The sequence below is a fragment of the Clarias gariepinus genome, chromosome 10 (genome assembly GCF_024256425.1).
Source record: "Clarias gariepinus isolate MV-2021 ecotype Netherlands chromosome 10, CGAR_prim_01v2, whole genome shotgun sequence".
Classification (NCBI taxonomy): Eukaryota; Metazoa; Chordata; class Actinopteri; order Siluriformes; family Clariidae; genus Clarias; species Clarias gariepinus.
This window is the reverse complement of record NC_071109.1, coordinates 10,050,284-10,065,102: the sequence shown is the minus strand read 5'-3', so window position 1 is coordinate 10,065,102 and position 14,819 is coordinate 10,050,284. Positions and strand designations below refer to the sequence as shown.

At 38.1% G+C, this 14,819-nt stretch overlaps 2 protein-coding genes across 5 annotated transcripts in view; one reads left to right on the top strand and one right to left on the bottom strand.

Moving 5' to 3' along the window:
- limch1b (LIM and calponin homology domains 1b) overlaps positions 1–10,530 on the top strand; it is a 114,018-nt gene extending 103,488 nt beyond the window's left edge. For 2 of the 4 annotated variants that reach the window (XM_053505461.1, XM_053505460.1), the window contains 11 exons: positions 1,376–1,401; positions 1,863–1,976; positions 3,531–3,623; positions 4,816–4,962; positions 5,178–5,266; positions 5,363–5,469; positions 7,314–7,425; positions 7,637–7,720; positions 7,999–8,107; positions 8,225–8,327; positions 8,522–10,530. In XM_053505461.1, the coding sequence (XP_053361436.1) occupies positions 1,376–1,401; positions 1,863–1,976; positions 3,531–3,623; positions 4,816–4,962; positions 5,178–5,266; positions 5,363–5,469; positions 7,314–7,425; positions 7,637–7,720; positions 7,999–8,107; positions 8,225–8,327; positions 8,522–8,547 (1,010 nt within the window). In that variant the 3' untranslated portion in view covers positions 8,548–10,530. The remainder of the gene's footprint in view (positions 1–1,375; positions 1,402–1,862; positions 1,977–3,530; positions 3,624–4,815; positions 4,963–5,177; positions 5,267–5,362; positions 5,470–7,313; positions 7,426–7,636; positions 7,721–7,998; positions 8,108–8,224; positions 8,328–8,521) is intronic. The other 2 variants (XM_053505459.1, XM_053505463.1) reach the window with 2 other exon arrangements.
- A 450-nt stretch (positions 10,531–10,980) lies between these two features.
- phox2bb (paired like homeobox 2Bb) lies at positions 10,981–14,533 on the bottom strand. The gene is made up of 3 exons (XM_053505500.1): positions 13,953–14,533; positions 13,085–13,272; positions 10,981–12,597 (listed from the first exon to the last, which is right to left on the bottom strand). The coding sequence occupies exons 1-3, from the start codon at positions 14,191–14,193 to the stop codon at positions 12,169–12,171; spliced, it is 858 nt and encodes a 285-aa protein (XP_053361475.1). The 5' UTR covers positions 14,194–14,533; the 3' UTR covers positions 10,981–12,168.
- Positions 14,534–14,819: the final 286 nt, after the last annotated feature.

Sequence of the window (14,819 nt, the reverse complement as noted above, 5' to 3'; positions counted from 1 at the left end):
AAATACTGTTACCATCCTGAAGTTTATAATTTTTCCTAAATGTCTTTAAGTGCTTCTTTTATACCACAGTAGTTTTTCAGTTATGTTGTCAGTAAAGAATGACAGTATAGACAGTATAGACAATTTATTAGTTTATATGTTGTGAAACATCCTCAAAACAGGTTAGTTCTGGCCTAGTTCTTTCAGCTCCTTTTCTGTGTTCTGCCTCTCAGCCAGGAATACTTCCAGGGCAGTTGTTATGGAAAATGTATCATTATTTTTCAATTGAAAATTTGACTGTGGTGTACAGGACAGTGGTGAGACCAGCAATGCTCTACGGCTTAGTGACAGTGGCACTGAAGAAAAGACAGGAGGCAGAGTTGGAGGTAGCAGAGCTGAAGATGTTGAGGTTCTCCTTGGGAGTGACAAGGATGGACAGGATCAAGAATGAGTTTATCAGAGGGACAACTCATGTTAGATGTTTTGGAGATAAAGTCAGAGAGGCCAGATTGAGGTGGTTGGGACATGTTTAGAGGAGAGATGGTGAATATATCGGTAGAAGGATGCTGAGGTTTGAACTGCCAGGCAGAAGGTCTAGAGAAAGACCAAAGAGGATTTATGGATGCAGTGAGAGAGGACATGAAGTTAGTAGGTGTGAGAGAAGAGGATGCAGAGGATAGGGTTAGATGGAGGGGAATAATTCGCTGTGGCAACCCCTGAAAGGGAACAGCCGAAAGACAGAAGAAGAAGAAGATACAGTAATTGTGAAGTTTTCCTAACAATGTAGTCATTTATCGTAAATAAACGTTAATTAGTCATGAAACTACTAAAGCAGAAATTATTAAAAGCAGAAATTCTGATAGTTTCATGTCTGCTAAGAATGTAACCAATAATTATCATAAAAATAAGAATAACGATTATCATTAAAATATATTTTTTAATATTTTTATATGACTGAATTATTGTTGAAGGTTATTATCTACCAAGGTAAAGTTAGATTTACATTTCTTTAAGAAGAAATCGTTTGATATTCACCCTTTTCTGTAACAGACATTTGTGACAATGTGAAACCAGCATTAAGGCAGGTCAGGGGAGTGTTTCTCTAAACCTAAACCCTGTGGTCCCAGTCAGGTTTAAACCTACTTTCATAATTACTATAGCAATCAGTATGGATGAGTGGACAAAACTACATTGCAGATCAATCAGTTGAATTTGTTTCTTTAATTTGCAGTGTATGTTTAGGAAATACCATAAATCATATTTGCCATGCTGTGTAAATATTTTTCTTTCTTTATTAAACATAACTCTGTGTTCAGTGTTCATTAAGTTTTGACTAACTTTATTTTCTCTGCTTAAAGGAATCATATATTTTCCTTTTTCTTTTTTTTTCATCCAGAACCTCTTGAGAAACAACATGGATATGTAAGTAATGTTATCATGCCTATTTGTACGCTTTTTCTCATCCTTGAAAACATTTCTTGCTATTTTTCCTTTGGTATTGAATTAAATGTAAAATAAATAATCATACAATTACCAGTGTATAGGCATGCTTACGTTTCTAATAGAAGTATACTCTCGGTTAAAGATACTGTAAGTAATAGCATCATTCAGTCAATGAATCAACAAGATAATGGACTTCCACTTCTTGTACTATAAAATTTTAGGTTCACTTACCAGAAGAGAATATAGCAGGATCTGTTTAAACTCTCAATCTTTTTATCTTCACATGATTTCTTTCTTTTTGTAAAGTAGGGCCAATCTTGGCTTGGGAATAGTTTTAGACCAACTCTATCCCCTCGTTCCTTCCCGTTCCGTATGGTGTGTATGTGTGTGCATGTGTGTGTGGACCCAAATACGTGTGAATGTGAACACGGTACGGTCAGGTCGCTCCGACGGTTTTGAATCTGGTGAAGCGGGGTGAGCACTTTTCATGGGATCCTGAGGAAGAGCGCAAACGACAAGAAAAGTGGCAGCAAGAGCAGGAACGCATGCTTCAGGTACAAATGCTTTGCTAACCGGAGCTCCTGCTTCAGCCAGGCGCATGCTGGAGCTCGGAAGGCAAGCAGGCTGTAAAATGCACTTAGCAGCATTTGCTAAAGCATGTTTTACCCCAAGATAAAACTACTAAATAGATGCTGCTTAAATAGATTTAAATAGAACACTGTGTGCTTAATGTTTTGTGTAATTCTAATTAACACTGATTTAACAACTGAGAGCAGTTTTGAGAGCAAAGTTTACAGTTACAGTATGATGCATTGTTTAATGACCCTGCAATGCATGCATGTCTTAACCACTTTGAAGTAGCTGTTGCCTGCATCACTTATATGTAAGCAGCATTCAGTTTTAGCCTTAAGTGGTAAAATCTTTGTAAGTCTTTTACAAGCATCAAGCCACCCGTGAGAACCCGAGGCATGTTTCAGTCCCTTAACCACAGTGATGTTCTCTGCTGCTGCACCTAAACCAAGATGTCTAAAACATTAGTCACTCTGTTCTGCCAGTAATCAAGTTCAGATTATGTGTGTCTGGAGCTGGGAAAATTGGAAATTGTGCAGGGCAGTTGGACCTTTAGGATAAGACCTTTTTTTTAAAAAAAAAAAAATACTAAATATAAGAAGATACTAAACCCTGCATAGTGCATGGACCACTTTGCATAGATTGCTCGAGTGTGTGCGTGGACGTACTGTAGGTGTGGTTGCGGTTGTGGGTGAGTGTCTACATGCAAATTACAGCTGATAACACAAATTTTAAATGCACAATCAGATTTGCGCAGCCATTCAGTGTAGGAAGAAGCTCTGCTAGCATAATATTACACTTATACAGTGTATTTTAAAGGATCCCATTATTTAAAGCTCATATTAAAGCATTGACTTGTTATAATGGTACCTAACCGCAAATGTTTTCAAACTTCTTTTCATCACCTTTTGAATCATTTTCTCTAAGCATAACACTACAGCTATTATACAGACTGCTGTTTCAGTTTATACAACCCCAAGTTCGGATCACATTAATCGATGATAGATGAGGATTTTCATTGTACAGTCTGTTATAGAATTGTCCTGGGATCATTCCGACAAGTGTGACAAGTAATCATTTTAAAATAATGTTGTATAAAACGCACAGTTGTTTTCTGTTATGAATAAGACCTGAATTCAGAGAAGGTTTAATTTTAAATCTTCTAGATGTAATATGTATGGATGGTCATTTCCAAATAATATTAGGTATTGTGTGTTGTAAATCAAAGCTTCAGAAAGTCCCTTGAAAGATTGTGCCTTTAAAACATTCCTGCTTTACTGGTTTGGGCTGTCTCCGGGCTGCTGCATCTCTATCTATATTAGTAATACAGTTTCCCTGCTAATCTTTAGAATACATCATTATTATATCCATAACATCTCTTTGGAGCAGAATAGTCATACACATAAACATTTAACAGAAAGATTATTCAGTAATTACTGTAAGTGGAGATGCTACTTTGGGAAAGCAATGTTGTGTGAATGCTTTTTTTATTTCCTGAGATGTTCTTTAATTTCTTTTGTTCTTGTCTGTTTGAGCAGGAGAAGTACCAGCGTGAGCAACAGAGGCTGAAGCAGGAATGGGAGAGAGCCCAGAAGGAAGTGGAGGAGGAAGAGAGAAGATACCATGAAGAGGTATAATGCGTCCATTCTGAGCTATGTTCTAAATGGGTGAAGTCCTGATATGACTCAAGTGTACAAGTAGTGTCAGGATTTGCACAGAGAAACTCAGTCAAATTTAGAGATGGTTTAATTATGTGATAAATCGGTTTTCTGGGTGTGTGCTATTCGGATTGCAGAAATCACCTACTGTATGTGTAGTTCACACCTCTGACGCGGCCAGATGTTTTTTGAGAAGTCTGTAAGCATAGTTTCTTTCTTTCTTTCTTTTCTTTTTTTTCTCTCTTTTTAATAGCATTTTTAAAAAAGGCCAGCATCACGTTTTTACGCCTGACAATAGAAATAAATGCAGACTGAAGAAGTATTTTTTGTTTGATTTTTAATATACTATGAGGTGACAAAAGACTAATTGACTAAAAAGACTAAACAAAAATAAACCAACTAATAGCTGGGGATGTTCATACTTTATCCATAATAACTCCTAAGTCCTCAAGATGCACAGGGTTTTGATATGTCTCAAAAAATAGCAGTACCATTAACTCATTGATTGATAGTAGCATATCCTTCCATCAGTCCCTTGTCTATATAGGGGGCCTGAAGCCTGTCCCAGAGGACTTATAGGTCCCAACTCATCACGTTGCACAAGTACACACATCATCAATCACATAATACAGGCAATTTGGAAACGCCAGTCAGTAGACACTTCATGTCTTTGGACTGTGGGAGGTAACCAGTATACCCAGAGGAAACAATTACAGGCAACAATTACAGATGAACATGCAAACTCCACATGCACGGATTTGAACACCCAAGCCCTGGAGGTGTGAGGTGAAATTGCTAACCACTAAGCCACCAGGCCACCTGTTGACACATTACATATTTTGTATTACGCTTGAAAGGTTTTCCATCATATTCCTAAGTGTATTTACAGCGCAGAATATAAATTTCTACGTGTACATGGTGCACTGTAGTTAAATCAAGCTCTCAAACAGATTTCAAAAAGCTGGGTTCATCTCATCCTCTTATTCCTCACTCAAGCCAATATTATGCTACAAAAATAAGTTTGAATATGGTGCTGATTACAGCACTAATCTTGTAAAGGTCGCATTCCTACACTTAACTAGTCTCTAACATATTGCACAATTTTAGCATTTTTAGACATTTTTTCTCCATCATGATTGTTTGTCTCTTCATTGACCTCTTAAAGGAGCGTAAGATTCTTGAGGAAACTGTGGCTCCTCTGACGCCCAACTCTCCCTTGCCATCCTCCCCCTGCTTTAAGGATTCCACTCACGCCCAGAACAACATCGTACGAGACTGGGAATGCAAGCAATTGCATTCGGAAAAACAGATGGTGAGGAAAGATCAGGAGATGTACAAATGGATGAATGAAAGGATGAGTGCATGGAAAGATGCAGGGGGTTATAGAAATATGCATCTAATAATGTATGGGCAATTATTTTCTGGATGTCTTGAAGACCAAATAAGAATGTGAAAGAAAGGACACATTAAACGAATCATGAGAGTATGTATAAATACTAAACATACTAATATTTCTTTTCTATTTAGATGAAAACTTTGGAGAATAAGAGGCAAATGGAAAATGGGAGCAAAGAACCAACAAAGACAAAGGAAGAGTTCTTTCAGTCATCGGAAAGGTCAGACATTGATCTAAAACCTGCGTTAGATCTCTTGATCTGTTTATTCCTGCCAATTTTGGTCGATTCTTTGCTTATGATGTTCTTTTACTGCAGTCCTCAAAAGCTAGGCTGTGCGCAGTTATTGAGCCAGCCTAATAGACAGAGAGGAGGAGGAGCCGGGGGACAGAACAAGATCCTTGAACACCTGCACACCAGTCAAGGTAAGTAATCCAGTAATCTTTTCTAGTAATATATAAAGTAATCTGACATGCAGAGGTAAACATTTGGGAGTATGGCAGAGATTACTTATCAGGAATGCCATATTAATGCTGGGAGTGACCCCCTTTTGTTCTCAGAACAGCATAAATCCTTTGTAGTCTAGATTTTACAAAGTATTGGACATATTCTTTCGAACTTCTGGTCTGCATCATGCAAACTCTTCTTCTATCACATGTCAAAACTGCTTTGTTGGATTCCGATTTGGAGGCCACTGAAGTACACTGAATTTAATGTAATGTTCATGGCACCAGTTTGAGGGGGCAGTATGAGATATCATGCTGGAAATTAATTGGTTGTGCATGATATATAAACTCAGTACATGATTTAGTACACTCCCCAGGCAAAAAAGGGGAAATATTTATCTGGACCAACTTCAGCATTGATTATGGCACACACAGCAAAAATCCTGGGATATGCCCATGCCAGCTGGCAAGAAAAAAAATCTACTGATGGGATAACCTGGTATTTAGTACATTCAGGTATTGCTGAGCCTAGACCTGAGCAACTGAAGCAACCTCAGATCTTAACAATGTCTACAGAGGCTGGTCACTTCCTGATGGGTGCATTGCTTCATGCGCTTCCCTTCATTACCTGATGCACCCATCACTTTTGTATAGGGCAGTCTGGACTCATCAGATCACAACATTTTTCCGTTGCTCCAAAGTCCATTTTTTATGCTCCCTAGCAAAAAAAAAAAGTAAAGCTTTTCTTTCTAGTCTGTAGTCTAGTGGGTTTTTTTTTATTGTCATATAGTCACAGCTGTTGTGTCCCAATCCTGTTAGTTCTTGTCACATTGTGTGTGGAAATGTTCTCAATTTCACAATCAGTGCAACTTTCCAAGCATTTAATCAATTATTTGAGCACAGTCGTTCATGTGGTCTTTTTTTCCCGCTCACATTTCTTCCACAAACTTGACCATCCTGCACTATCGTTCCAGGTTTTGTTAATGCATTAGACAGTTCTTAATTCAGTTCCAATAATTTCAGCAATCTGCCTAGTCCTTTTCTTTGCTTTTTTCTGACACGGTTGTTTAAGAAATGATAATCTACTCATCACATCGGTTAGGATTAAAAGAATTGTTGCCAAATAAAATATGCAAATTTATTAATTTGCTTATTTAAATCCAATTGCTGAGGTTTTTTTTTTTGCACAGGCAGTGTACCTTTGGAACTTTGCACATTTTTCTGCTCGTGTCAGAACATTTTCCACACAAAGGAGGACTAACTGGAAATTACCCTGTATAACCTATACTCTTAAAATCTCATGCACTTCCATTTCTATTTTATTAGCAACCTTGTAGGTATTGTAAATTTTCCAGGTAAAGTTTTCTATAAGTCTATAATTTCTCTTATTTCATATTTAATTCCTTTATTTTTATTTTATGCTTATATATCAGGGGTGGATATATATTAGCATTTTACCGCATGTGGCTGTGTATGTGACTAAATATGAATATGAAGTTGTGACTATAAAGGCTGTACAAATTTGTCAGCATTAGAGGGCAGTAAAGACCATGATTATATCAGCATGTCTTTATGCGTTGGTAAAATTCGAGATTGTTCTGGAGGATTAGATTCCATTGATATCTTGGTGGCTACCCTGCTCAAATGAATTTAATATGTATGCTTAGAGAGAGAGAGAATTATCACACTGATTCATTAAATTGTGTTGGATTTGTGTTGAATTATGTTAAAGTGTATTTATTATCATCACAGTTTGTATTTAAGAAATGCCATTATAGATGTGCATTATAACTAATGCATGACTCATGTTTGGTATACTGTAGATCCCTCATGGAGCAGTAGGCAGCAGCAGCAGCCATCATCAGAGCCCTGGCAAAAGACCGCTTCACAGGACAGTAACAGAAATATCCAGCCAGCACCTGGTAGTCGTAGAAGGTGTGTGTGTGTGTGTACAGTATGCGTGTGCATGTGTGTGTGTGTATGTTTGAGTGTGCAAAATATTTGGGCTTTCATGTTTGTAAAATGTTAAAAATAGCTTCTGCTATTTTTGTATTACCCCTACCTCCACTGAAGCTTTCCAGATTCCATTTTTCATGGCTAAAGTGTGGAAATGAGTGTGAATGAGAGTGTGGCTTGTGCTTCTCAGGTCTGACTCCATAGAAAATGCTGGTGCAAAGTCATCACAGTCCATCTCACACACAGACACACAACAACCTCCATCACCAAACAGGTACATGGCAGAGCCGTCTTTGTCTTTTTGTCATGCCTTTTCTTTTTTCAACCACAGGGGGGCAGTCTTTTACAAGGCTTAAACTTTTGCTTTCAACCACACCCTGCCTTCCTTTTTTATTTTTTTTAATTGTTCAGCCATGTTGGTATTGCAGGCACTGCAGACTGCAGATATCTGTGTGATGTTTTAACTTCTAATAAAATATAGTGTGTGTGTGTGTGTGTGTGTGTGTGTGTGTGTGTGTGTGTGTGTGTGTGTGTGTTCATCTATGTGTCTAGGTCAGTGAGTGGGAAGAAGCTGTGCTCAAGTTGTGGTCATCCACTTGGTAAAGGAGCAGCCATGATCATCGAGACACTCAGCCTTTACTTCCACATCCAGTGCTTTAAGGTCTGTGTGTGTTTACCTTCAAAATGCACAACTGTACATCTTTTTCAATTTATATTATGTTCACAAAGCATTCTTTCTTTTGTTATTGTCTCTCCTGCTTTTGACCACATCTTTTAGTGTGGGATCTGTAAGGGACAGCTAGGTGACACCTCAACAGGAACAGATGTAAGGATCAGGAATGGTCTGCTTAATTGTCATCAGTGCTACATCCGCTCTCGTTGTGAGTCATTTTTACACACACACACACACACACACACACACACATACACACACACACACACACACACCTGTTCTTCCATTTTTTTGTCTTGACAGTGACAATTATCCTGTTGTATATGTTTTGGATTAATGATTATTTTGAGATATGTTTCTAGGTTAACCCAAAATGAACTCTATCATATTATGCTTTTTCAGCTGCTGGTCAGCCCACCAACTTGTGAGTAGGCATTATGATTTGGGGTAACACCCAATCAATGCATCACAGCTTCTAACAATCAAGTCATCTGCCTTCAAGTGCTTGGATTGGTCTTGTATCTTCACCTTCACAGATTCCAGTGCAACATTTCCAAGACAAGGCTAATTTGCTCTTTTCTATATCTCCCAATAAGTGTGTCAAAAGCCTGGTGCTTTTTTTATGGTTGAATTAAACAATGATAAATAAAGTTCTGCAAATGGCAGGACAGATGGTTTTAAAGCTAATACAGATAATTCAATGTTAAAAGAAGGTCACTCTAAAACCAGCACACCTCTGAGAAAAGTGTTTATGTTAAAAAAAAAAAAAACACAAACCCAAATGTATTTGAATCTTTTACACATCACTATGTGACAGTAAGGTGTATGCTATTAAAATCCCTGAGGTTGCAATGTTTATCTTGATTATGCAGGATTTCCTTTGTGCAGCAGTCCTGGGTGAAATACAAAAAGAACACCAACATTAGCGCACCATTATTTTTTTCTTGTTTCGTGTCAGTAAAAATGAGAATTTAGGACTGGTTTATCTAATCTGAATCGTGCTCCACCTCTGCTTGATGCTCCTCCTTCATCTCCTGTCATGGTCTTCATAATGGCGGGAAGCTGGCCATAATCACGGCTGGGAAGCAGACCATAATCATGGCTGCACCTGATCGATAGACATCCATTTCCCCCTTTGCATTTCCTGGGCCTAAAGGGGGAAAAAATGTCCTCATGTACCAAGTTAAAGGTTTTGGAGTTTGGCCTGATTAAGTAAAGCTCATGTATACCGCCTGCTTTTGTGGTGACAAAAGCAATTACATCCATCTTAAGGTCGTTTTAAGATGGTTTTGGTTTATAAGTGAAGGTAAATGTTAATGCATTGAAACAATGTGCCTTAGAATGAATGATTGCACAAAAAGCAGCTTGAGATAGCAAATCCAAAGGCTTTTGTCTTTAGTCAAGATAAAATAACTATTGTTTTCTTTCGGACCATAGAGGAGAAAAATTTAAAGCAGGATTTTTTTGGGGGAAAAATTCCTTTTCCTGATATCTGCATCTGCCAGTGTGTATTTTTAATTTAAGATCTAAATCCTGGTTCTGTCATAAATAAAGCTACCAAGCTGTACTTTTCCTTGTTGCTGGGGTGTTACCATCTAGAGTACAGATTTTCTATTTTTAATGTCTACCATTCTCCTACAAAGTCATTGTATAAATGTCACTATACAATGCTTAATGAAAATATAAAAACAATAATTTGACCATAAGGGCAACTTAGCTTTAAAGTGTGTTTAAAAAACACTTTATACATCTTTCCAGGTAAAAGATAACATATTAAAGGCATATAAAATACTTTTGATTTGACTACCCCAGTGACAGAAAAAAGTACATTTTTGTACCTTCATCTTTATTTGTAAGAGTGTACTTTGTATATTTATGGGTGAGCGGTGTATGCGTAAATGAAAAACTGCCCGAGGGTGTCATGTTTCTGCACACAAGCAGCAATACCAGTGCTTATGTTTATTTTAGAAACGGTTTATAATCTGCCTAGAAACCACTCCACTAGCCATGCTTAACACAGCCCAACCAATAGCGTTTTCCACAATATGTAACTGGCAATAAGTGCAAAACTCTCGAAGGCTTTTGCTTAAAAAAGAATTTTGATCACTGGACATTTAATACGCTTTCATTTTAATTTCTTGTATAGTCAATGTTCTATGCTTTGGGTCTGGTCACGTAGCTATTAGTCATAACAGGCATATAGACTATATACAGTGCGGATGCAGTTTGATATGGTAAGGATGAATGACCTACCTTGGAAATGATATTAAATCTAAGGTATATTTATTGTGATTTTTCAATGTACACTATCCGAATATAGATTACTTTGTTGTTCCAATGCGAAGGCTTTACAGTACATCCTATGTTTATAAATAAACTTTCTGAAAAAGATTCTGATTCTGGGTCAGTTTATTGGACAGAAGCTAGTAAAATAATAATAATAATATGTATTTTTCATTTTCTTTTCTCTTTTTTTCTATAGAAATACTGGTTACATATGATAGAGGTTATCCAGAGGGGGCGAGAATATTTTAATTTGAGTCAGAAATATGTTATTATAAAAATAATAAACAATTTAATCATTTGATGTGTGCATTTTATGTTTTTCTATTTAAACGTATTATTTTTAACGATTTTTAAAGTTTTGAAGTTTAATTGTTGGCGCAAAATCCCGGTGCTGCTGTCCAAGGTTCTGAAACCGACTGCGACATTGACATTGACCTTCTATAATTAACTGCAAACCAGAAAATTCATGGTATTTATGAATCCTTAGAATCTTTTGTAACGTTTAAATGACAAGTGCAATATAAATAATGTAAAAACTCAAATACAATAGCAATACATGTAAAGATGGTCTGCAGTGAATCAATAAGTAGCTTATTATCCAACCATAAATGCAAAGCATTTAACTTATTCTAATCTAAAATATTATGATTCACAAAATAATATAATGGCTAAAGTTTACAATCACGCCGAAGAGGAACGAGGACCAGTGTGGTTTCATAATTATTATTGTTTTTATCATCAACAACCATGTCAATGGTACACCTGAAAAACTATGTGCACATGTAGAAATATTTCCTTCTTAAATATAAGCATCCATTACCTACATATAAATAATTCTCAAATCCCGGACAAAAACGTGTTACATAATGCTCACAAAATAGGTCAACTTATTATAAAAAATTTAACGAAATAGACAACATGCAAAAAAGAAAAAAAATAAATACAATGCGTTGCATCCATTCCCTTTTTCTGAAATGAATTTACCAGTGGTATTTTTGCAAAACATTAAAAAGACTGAACTACGAGGGGCGATATGGTGTCTATGCTTATCTAGGACGATATTATACGTATTAACACTATACAATCTGAGCCACAAAAACACAGCCGTAGAAAGACACACAAAACGTTTAAGTATTCCTGTCAACAGTGAAATATGTACGTTTGTGCCATTTTAAGGTATAATTTGCCGTAGATCCATAGATATTTAGATGAGTGTTTTTAGAACCCCTGGCTCTAATGCTTTTTTTTTGTAACTTCATATGTAGAAATATATAACAGAGGCAGTAATTTATGTGTACAGACATATTATAATTTACGGTACATGAATGCGTAAAAGTCGGTGTAAACAAACAGCCATGACGTCATGTCGCACCGAGTCCGTAATGAAATACTTCTTAGGCAGTCTATCAGTTATTTATATCTATTTATGGTATCGACGATCACAGCTATGTACCTAGAACAAAAAAAAGACGCAGAACCAAAATGATGATTATAGCTTGGGCTAACGTAAGGTCTGTAGGATATAATCATCCAGCTCGCTGTGTAAACGGATGGCTATCGAAAAAGTCAGATGATGGAGACAGACCAAGACTGTGCCTCCTCATTTGAAGTATTTATTATTTTAACAGTGAGCAGAGAAAACTGGTCTCCCTCAGTGTTTTGGCATTCCTCCTTTGATGAGTGAGTCAATGATCAGTTCATTTTATTTCTCTCCTCCATTTCTGTCTCTTGTCTCTCTTCCTCTACTCGGACGACCCTTCAGTTCAGAACATGCTGGTCTTTACTAAAGTGGCTTTGGCTCCGTTCTGTCTTTGTAAAGATGACAGCACGCTGGCGAACGGTCCTCCAAGAGAGTCCGGAATGGAAGTTATGGTGCCCGGGGCGGATGGCCAGCCCTGACTGGGCGCTGTGCCACCCATGCCACCTACAGTCGTCTTGGCCTGCTCGACTGATCCGTTTCCGCTGGCGCTGACCTGGGAGCCTCCAGTAGGGCTCGGACCACCACAGTTGGATGCAGGGTTCGGGTTAGGTCCGGGTCCTCCTGTGCTGTCTGGGTCGGTGGCTTTGGCCTCTTTGCTGTCCTCATCGCGAGCGTCTGATTTCTTGCCCGAGCCGCTTTTGGCTGCGGCGGCGGCAGCGGCGGCTGCTCGCTCCTGTTTACGAAACTTTGCGCGTCTGTTTTGGAACCACACCTATAGGAAACCAGAAATGTTTAAAAACTCAGTCTGATAAAATTGACATATAAATTAATACACATATGAAAAGTCGATTTCTAAAATAAAAAAACAACAAATATATATTATAATAGTTTGTATTTTTATAAGGATGCTTTAATTATCACAGTCTACAGTTTTTGCTTTCAACCCGTAGTGATTAGGTTCAACATTATCTATATAAATTGACATATACCAATTAAAAAAAAGGGATATCAAAATGTAATGTTTATAAATATAATTTAATTAGTTAACATTTAAAATGCAAAATATTATTACATTATCCGTATGCAACTGTGTATGATAATAAAATAAAATATTTGTCCATTACATATCCATGTAACTAGTTTGTATATTCCCCTGGTACAGTTTGTTAAATAATAAAAAAGAATAATGTCAATTTGTGTATAAATATTAGACTATATTAGCCTAAATATAATAGATCGTGTTGTGTGTGTCTATGCACCTGCACTCTGGCCTCGGTTAGATCGATTTTTAGTGCCAGCTCTTCCCGTGTGTAAATATCTGGGTAGTGGGTTTCTGCAAAAACGCGCTCGAGCTCCTTCAGCTGCGCGCTGGTGAACGTCGTGCGGATGCGCCTCTGCTTTCTTTTCTCGTTTAGGCCACCGTGATCGGTAAACAGCTTGTAGGGAACTGTCAAAAAATACACAGACAACATTAGGAACTGTCAAAACAGAAATGCAATTCTGTCCAAATGTTTCAAGCAACCGTGCAATCTAGTCATCTCTTTTTTCGAGAAGGTAAAACGAAAATACATAAAAAAAAGTTTTGGAGTTAAAATGTCAGTAAAGAGATGCCGTTATCATAGTTGGAATGTGATAAGATCGAATCACGTTAAAAGATAGCTAATGTTATGAAAATTCCGACTCAGTTGTAATCTCGTTATCTGTGAAATGTAGTTAATTGAATGTTATTGGAGGCAGCATTGGAAACTTGTCATAAATGCTTGCATCCACAGCTGGTATACTGTAACTTCAATCCAGTTTCAATAATGAGCTTAAGTCCTTCGTTATTTCATTATTTTTCGAAGGTTTATGTCTCGTCGCAAAGTAAATAAATTATGCCTATCATTTTGGCAGCTTAAGATAATTCTGTTGGCGGTTAGGGTGTGACTGGGATAGTGTAACCCCGTAACCGAATTACCGCTTGCCTGCAATCGCTTCTAACGTGATAAATTCTTTCATTTGTGTAAGCAGATTTCGTTTGGTAAATACTAAACACATTTCCATTTTCAAATGCAATCAAGTCGTCCTAGGCTATATACCGGGCCGAGATTCGCTCGGGCTCGGTGTGGCTGGGAAACGCGGGCTTACCTGCGGCGTACGGGCTGCTCTGGTGATCCCGCAGCGTGCCCAGGCTACATGAGCCCGGGGTTAGAGATGGACATCCTGAGGTGGCACCAAACGTGGTCCTGATCGGGTTGTACTGGAAGCCACTGGCTTGGCTGCACGAGCTGAAGTCCGCGTAGGCTGACGCGAGGCTCGACGTGTCCATCCCGGCCATACAGGACTCGTAGGCAGAGGAATTGAGGTATGAATACTCCATTTTATACATTTGAAAAGGCTCTGTGTAGAAGGAAAGCTGCACTCCCAAAAGAAAGAGAAAAAAGTATATATATATGCACACACACAAACGTCAAATTAAATTAAATCGGCGAGTACATGGAAAAAAAAGTTCGAAATTAAGCAAAAAAGCGAGCGGAGCTGGGGGAGCTTGTTATTTTTGACTAGTTTGAAGGAGACTCGTGCCGTGGTAGATGTGCACTGCTCGGCGCCTGCTCCAAAACTGCCCTCCTTTATAGGAGCTGAGCCTTGTTTTATGAAAAGCCTCCCAAGGAGCCGCCTAGCCCCAGGTCTCTAGAGCATATAGTCCTCATAATAAACTTGGCTCTTTCCGCTTGGACAATAGCACAGCGTTTGGGTCTTATTGCTAGCGCTTTTTTACATGACAATAACTCATCAGTCTATTGGGCTGGCACTGGGGGGATCGGGCTGTCCAACCTCCCTATCATTGATCCCCTGCATCTCTAATTAGAATTTAATACCCCACCATTACGCGCCAGCCTCCCCCCTCCCCTTCCACCGCGTACAGCCCTCTCCGCTCAAACCGCCATCTTGCCCTTTAATTCAATCACACCACTTGGAAATAATGAAAGTTGGGTGACGATTCTCCCTGATCCA